This window comes from Dipodomys ordii, unplaced genomic scaffold, assembly GCF_000151885.1.
Source record: "Dipodomys ordii isolate 6190 unplaced genomic scaffold, Dord_2.0 Scaffold28, whole genome shotgun sequence".
NCBI lineage: Eukaryota > Metazoa > Chordata > Mammalia > Rodentia > Heteromyidae > Dipodomys > Dipodomys ordii.
In genome coordinates this window covers 9,598,373-9,605,646 of record NW_012267244.1, presented here as the reverse complement: position 1 = coordinate 9,605,646, position 7,274 = coordinate 9,598,373, and the positions used below count along the sequence as shown (strand labels likewise).

The 7,274-nt window shown below is 40.1% G+C and overlaps 1 protein-coding gene across 1 annotated transcript in view; it reads right to left on the bottom strand.

The window, feature by feature from the left end:
* Serinc5 (serine incorporator 5) overlaps positions 1-7,274 on the bottom strand; it is a 32,396-nt gene that overhangs the window by 20,249 nt on the left and 4,873 nt on the right. Inside the window, exons 5-6 of the mRNA XM_013015815.1 lie at positions 6,517-6,610; positions 748-959 (exon numbers count right to left, since the gene is read on the bottom strand). Of these exons, the coding sequence (XP_012871269.1) occupies positions 748-959; positions 6,517-6,610 (306 nt within the window). The remainder of the gene's footprint in view (positions 1-747; positions 960-6,516; positions 6,611-7,274) is intronic.

The following is a 7,274-nucleotide window of genomic DNA, read 5'->3' as shown; positions in this document are numbered from 1 at the left end:
CAGAAAACCAGAAGTGGCGCTGTAGCTCAAGTGGTAGAGCGCTCGCCTTGAGCTAAAGAGCTGAGGGACAGCGCCCAGGCCCAGAGTTCAAGCCCCACGGCCGACCAAAAAAAAAAGAAACATCAGACCAGAGACAAAGGCCCAAATACATACAGGTTCCAAGAGAGGACTGGCTCACAACTCAGAAGTCATTTATACATGACAATTCATACTGCCATTTTCTGAAGCATTTTCATTCCCTATTGTCCTTCCCTTTCTGGCTTTGAAAAACATGAGCAAGGTCATGTTCACCAGCTTCCCTGCAGAATAACCTGGATCTGATGAAAGTTAGCTCATGAGGTGAGAAGCCACCAGGTTAAAATTTCCTGTTTCCTGACTCCTAGACCATGCTGTCCTTGCCTTCTAGTTCACCCTTAAATAAAAAATAGACCTAGAAATACCTTCTTCTATTGTCCTATCATCCAAGTTTTACCCTGAGATCACAGGCAAAACTCATAAACATTTGCACAACATAGACTTAAGCTAATTTCACCACATTTCACTGTCTACATCTTTTGTCTTGGTTTCAACAACTCTGGTCTTTCTATCCATGAGGCACACTTGGAATATAAAAAGAGATCAGAGTTTTAACTTTCCTAGGTGGGCCCACCCATAGGAGGCTAAAGAATGACTCAAAATTCCAAACAACCATTGGGTTTCACATTTACAACAACATTACATATAGAAAAATAAAAAAGCCTTGCTTACGATTCTGGACACAGGGTGAGATGGCTACCATTGAAATGAGTAGGCACAGGCCTCCATGCACTCCCAGGAGAATTTTGTTGTCCATGCAACCATCTTTCTGGGTATAAAATACTGCCATCAAAATCAAACCTCCGGTGGCAACAGAGTACATGATGAGCGTCACCAGGGACAGGGAGGCGTACCACAGCTTGTTAGTGGCAGTGCCTGCAGTCCTGTTTCTCCACAAGCAGATGAGGCAGAGGAAAGAGAAGACAAGTCAGTGAAGACTCCATTTGTAACCATTTTTCAATCCTTCAGGCATAGACCAATGCTATGAGGTCACCCACTACCCAGAAGACACGTTTTAGCAATGATTATTCATGTTCCACTAGATCGAAACAGTTCTCATAAATATGATCGAAACAGTTCTCATAAATATATAAGTTTCTTGGCTCAGGCCTAGAATCTTTTCTAAACACTAGAAGAATTTCCTTTGACTCAAGTATGCTCATCAACTAAAATAAATACCCATGGGCTTTACCCTAGCTTCTCTATTCTGAATGTGAAACCCTGCAATAGGTATTGGCAGCATTATGGTATGAAGTCAAGGTGGCTCTTCTCTAGAGTTCCATTCTCTCTGAGGACAGAGCCTGGAGATGCTACAGCCTCTCACTCCAAGTGCTGCCAATGGACCACCTTCTTTTTGTAGAAAAGCAAATAACTCGATTCAGAGCAAGTTTTCCCTCCTTGAAGGGGATCTGCAGTAGTGTTGCTTCTAAGTAATATGAAGAAATAGTAAAGAAGAAATGATACATACACACACCAAAAAGAAAGTGAAAAGGCCAGGTGCCAGTGGCTCACACCTGTTAAGAAGCTTAGATCTGAGGATCATAATTCAAAGCCGGACCTGGCAGAAAAGTCCACGAGACTCATCTCCAATAACCAGTAAGAAGCTGAAAGTAGAGATGTGGCTCAAATATTAGAGCAAAAAAGCCAAACAAAATCTTGAAACCCTGAGTTCAAGCCCTAGTACTGGCACAAAAAAACAAAACAATCCCCAAGACCAAAAACAAACAAACACCAAAACAGTGAATAAATCATGCAAAGAAAAATTATACTGATGTAGGGCTGGGAAGATGGCTCAGTGATAGAGCGCTTGCCTTGCATGCCTAAGGCCCTGGGTTCGATTCCTCAGCACCACATAAGCAAAAAGAAAAAACCGCAAGTGGCGCTGTGGCTCAAGTGGTAGAATGCTAGCCTTGAGCTGAAGAGCTGAGGGACAGTGCCCAGGCCCAGAGTTCAGGCCCCACAACCGGACCCCCCCCAAAAAAAAATTATACTGATGTATGATGAAGAAATAAACAGAAGAGAGCAATGTACTTTTTAATTTCTATAAATATTAATAAGGGAATGGGCAAGATACATAGCGGTTGAAATCTATGGAAATTGCTCAGAACAAAGAGTGTTTATAAATACTAAATGAAGAAGACAGAACAAAAGAATGGACTGAATCATTGTCATCTGCCTCATGATTCAATTGCTCTCTGTAATGACATTCTTCCAAATCTTCAGAGAAAGCAACTTGCTTAATGTTTTCACAAAACTGGAAAGCATTCAAGCAACCCAGCTGAAATGTTTTAATGATGGAAAAGTTACTGCTGCCAGAGACAAAGGAAAACAGAGAGGAAAGGCCAAAATGATAATGACCATCATATTCCTGAAGCCAAGCCAGGCACATCAATGACCACATAATTATCTAATGTAAAAGGAACACAAAGGAAATGAGAGAAAAATGAAACCCAAAAAGAGTGAGACAAGAGGATCTAAGAGCCCAATAATGACAGATGACAAGGATACAGAGTGGATTGTACATTAAAAGGTGGACATTGCTGGCTAGTGGGGAGGAGGGGGTCCATCCTACTTTTTCTCATTTTTTCCGTTACATTATTAGTCCACAAAGGACTTTCTTATAGTTAAATTTATATTGTCAAAGTTAAATCTTTGACCCTAACCTCTTCCTTGAACTAGAGGCTCATATTTCTCAATGACTCTACTTGGAGGTCTTATTGATATCCAAAGCTTAGCTGCAGGCTGACTTCTCTATGTTCACACCTCTCTTCCAACCTCAGAGAACACTATTCTTCCCGTTATTAGCAGAAAGACATGGAAACAAAAACAAAACAGAAAAAAAAACAAGAGCTGCAGTTGCTCTATAATTTTTCCTCCCCTCTGTACTTTCTCTCTACTTGATTCACCTTTGGATTATACCAGGATGTAACCACTGCTGCTACCTAGGTCCAAACCACTCCTCTTTGAGTTGATCACCTCAAACTGGCCTCCTTACTTGTACCTGTGGCTCACTTTTATCTATCCTTAACTCTAAAATAGATAATCTATTATATTTTTATTCTCCTTCAATACCTTTGTGTTCCCCCAATATCTCACTAAAAAAACCCAAAGATTTAAGGAATGGACATGTCTCTCAGAGGTACAGTACTTGGCCATTATTGCAAGGTCTTGGATTCTATCCTGAACACACATAAAAATAAGTAAATGAGAATAAAAACCAAAGCCTTTACATTGGTTCAGAGATACCTCTAATGTCATCTTCTCCACTCTTCCTATACCATGAAGCCTTAGTCACAAATACCCCTTTGCTCCTTAAATGAGCTCAGTAAGTTTAAAGCCAGCTTGAAGTGTTCTTTTGAGGAGTCCTGCTTGAAGCTCTCTTCTGAAAGAGGGAACCAGCTCCCCTGAACTCTCTTAGTCTTTAGTTTTCACAGAAGAGCCTACTGCATATTTGCTTTATTCCATGTTGAGTATCTCTTTCCCACCAGGAGAATGTCCTGCTCGACAGTGCAGGCCATGGTCATGGGCTGTGCCACCAGAAAATGACAAGTGCTCATTGAATACTAAGGCCAAGATTGTCATCTGTTAAAAAATAACTTTAGGCAACAACATTAACAATGGCTGCTGCTCCCATGTTTCAATATTTACTCTCTGGATGGAATTTTATTTTTGGAAACAGACCAAATAATACTATGACTGATTTATCTTTATAGTTTCCATGTCTATCACATTGGCATATGTATTCCAGAATGCTGACTGACTAAATGCTAAGTGAAATACAATGGTAAAGAGAAAGGCACAGACAACAGGGCAGAGGCAATGGACCCAGGAACAACAGGTACCAGGCTAGGAATGTTCTCTAAGCTCAAGTTTAGGGTTAGTATCAGAATTAAACTAAACCCAACAAAGTGAATTTAAAGTCTGGTATGTTCTGAAAGTGAGATTCTATTCAAAACATCTGACCATACTAGTTTTGTTATTTTAGTTTTTTTTTTTTTGGTCCAGTCATGGGGCCGAACTCTGGGCCTGGGCGCTCAAGGCTAGCACTCTACCACTTGAGCCTCAGCGCCACTTCCGGCTTTTTTCTTTTTGCTTATGTGGTGCTGAGGAATCGAACCCAGGGCCTCAAGCAAGCGCTCTACCACTGAGCCACCTTTCCAGCCCTGTTATTTTAGTTTTTATATTGACAATTCAACTCAAAAAAATTTGACTTAGAAAACCAAAAATCAACACATTTTTAAAAAACAAAACCATCTAGCCTAAATCAACCACATCAATCTACAAAATGATTGAGGTAAAAGAGGCCAAGACCAATAGGTCCCAAAGTCAAATGTCAAGAGGAGAAGTAGCATCAGAATCTACCCTGTCCTGGATTCCAGGGCCAATGGCATCTCTGTCCTACCACTTTGGGGATCTTCTCTTCAATATATCACAGAAAGAAAGGGAAGTAAAGAAGGGAGGGAGGGAGGGAAGAGAGGAAAGAGAGGGAAGAGAGAGAGAAGAGAGAGAAGAGGGGGAAGGGGAAGGGGAAGGGAGGAAGGAAAACTTAGAAAAAGTATCATCAGCAAGTTTTTCAAAACAATGAACTTATTTTCTAGATTAGCCCTATAAGCAAAAATACAAAAATATAGCAAAGAGGCAGGCACTGGTGGCTCATGCCTGTAATACTAGCTGATATCTATAGGTCACAGTTAGAATCCAGCCTAAGCAGAAAAGTCTGAGATGCTTATCTCCAATTAACTACTAAAAAGCCAGAAATGGCAATGTGGTTCAAATGGTGGAGCACTAGTCTTGAGCAAAAAAACTAAGGGACAGTGCCAAGGTCCTGATTTTAAGTAGGTAAGTAAATAAATAAATAGACTAAAATTGAAAAGGCTTCAAAGAAAATGACAATATTATGAATGTCATAGCTAATTCCTAATTTTATGCAGACCAACTAACTATACATAGGTTGATAAAAAAGGGTTTTGTAGAGTTTTCGGTTTTAAAGTCTGAACAATCACAACATTATTTGTTGCAAAGTTCAGAAGCCATTCTGAGTGGTTTTTAAAGCAACCAAATTCTTCCAAAATACCTTTTAAAACTAGGCACTGATACTTTGCTCAAGAAATTGGCTTCAAAATTAATCAAAGCATTACAGTCAGAGTACAGATCCTGCCATTTAATGGGTAAATCAGGAACTCAGTATCTAAGGTGTTAATATTTTACCATGAAGTTGACTACTTGAAGTATATCTGTGAAAATTTTAGGATGACATATTTATTTTGTCTAATACAAAACACACAGTGAAACTTTATACATTAAGAAATACTGAGGCCCAGCACATTGGTTCATGGTTGTAATCCCAACTACTTGGGATGCTAAGGATTTTGGTTCAGGGTCACCATAAGCAAAACGTTCATGAGACCCTATGCTATTCAATAAAAAGCTAAGTACAGTGGTGCTCATTTGTCATCCTAGCTCTGGGGAAGCATAAATAGAAGAATTATAGTCCAGACCATCTCAGGCATAAAATTTAAGATCTGATGGGGGGTGGTGGGGAGTAAAAACAGCTGGGGGTAGGGTTCCAGTGATAGAATACAATACTCAGAACACCTTGGCACAAGGCCCTGAGTTCAAACCCCAGTACCAACAAACAAACAAAAGAAAAGGCTTATTTTGTACCAGATTAATTATTTTAAAAGTATAGAAACTAAGACAGCAATTCAGTGCTTTGTCCAGAGTCAACTTAAGACTTGGTCTGGTTGTCACTTCATCAATGCAGTTTAGCAAGGAAAAACTAGCTATTAATAGTTGGGAATTTCCTACTCAGCCTGGCATGGGAATTCTATTTTCAAGACATTTAGAAAAAGTCAAACATTTTAAAAGGCAAGACTGGCTTTCTAAGGCAGAACAACACATCTTCCTAATAAAGAACATTTCCCTTCTTGGGAAGTTACAAGGAAACAAAATTTATAAAAAGTACTGTATCTCATGTTCTTTGTAGAAGACAAGTCATCAGCTACAAAATATTTTTAGGTTTTTTTTGTTTGCTTGTTTGTTTGTTTTGTTTTGTTTTGTGCTTTTAATCTCCTGAGGGGTTGGGAGCTTACATGTAACCTAACCAAGTTCAAGCCACCCCAAAAACCAGAGACAGGACTGGCAGGGACCAGCAATGGTTTATAACATTGGCTGAGGCAAAGTCCAAATTAGAGAGCTCAGGGGAAAAGAATATCAAGAAGTGGAAAGAAAGTAAATGCAGTATGAAAAGGCAAAAAATGACAGAAAATCAGTAGTAGAGAAATAAGTGGACAAGGTATAAAGGGAAAGTAATGTACCAATTGTCTTTGGTATAGACGGCTAATCTCTAATAAGGAATTCAGAGTTGTTTTCACCAACAGTAGGCAATTTCTATGAATCAGTCAGTGAGTTTTCCTGGAAGTGTCCCATAAATGCACACACCAGTTCTTGTTCCATTTATGTGCAAACTCCACAATCAGGAGGAGCTGGATCCCTATGAAGATGAAACTTCCGACGGCTCCCACGTAGCGCCAAGCTGCAACAGAAGATCATCCAAGAGGCCATGAAATGAAGCTTCCAAAAATTTTAAAAGGATGTATTCATTTTTACTGAATAGTTATTATATGTGTAATAGATTCCGTTCCCACAAAACAATACACAGTTGGAATATAATACTCACTTTCTAGTTAAAAACTGAGAGTCTCTGTGAGTTGACAAAGCCTCATATTCAATAATAAGGGCAGTTGGGATTTGAACACAGGGAGGCTGATGCTGGAGCATGCAAGCTTAGCTGCCATGCTAAACAACCAGGTGTAGGAATTCCAAAAATCCACAGTGGCCCACACACATGGCCAGAAAAATCAAGGGTTTAAATCTTACTAAGCAGTCGTCAATGTTTAGTGAGGAAATAAGGTGGGGCTTGGAGAACAATGGCTCAAGTCTGCTTTTAGTTCTGTCACAAAGAAGCTACAGCCCTGGATGAACAACATCCTGAGGGCTACAGATGTCTATAAAAATCACAAAGTGACACCGGGCGCTGGTGGCTCACGCCTGTAATCCTAGCTACTCAGGAGGCTGAGATCTGAGGATCGAGGTTCAAAGCCAGCCCGGGCAGGAAAGACCGTGAGACTCCTATCTCCAATAAACCACCAGAAAACTGGAAGTGGCGCTGTAGCTCAAGTGGTAGAGCGCTTGCCTTG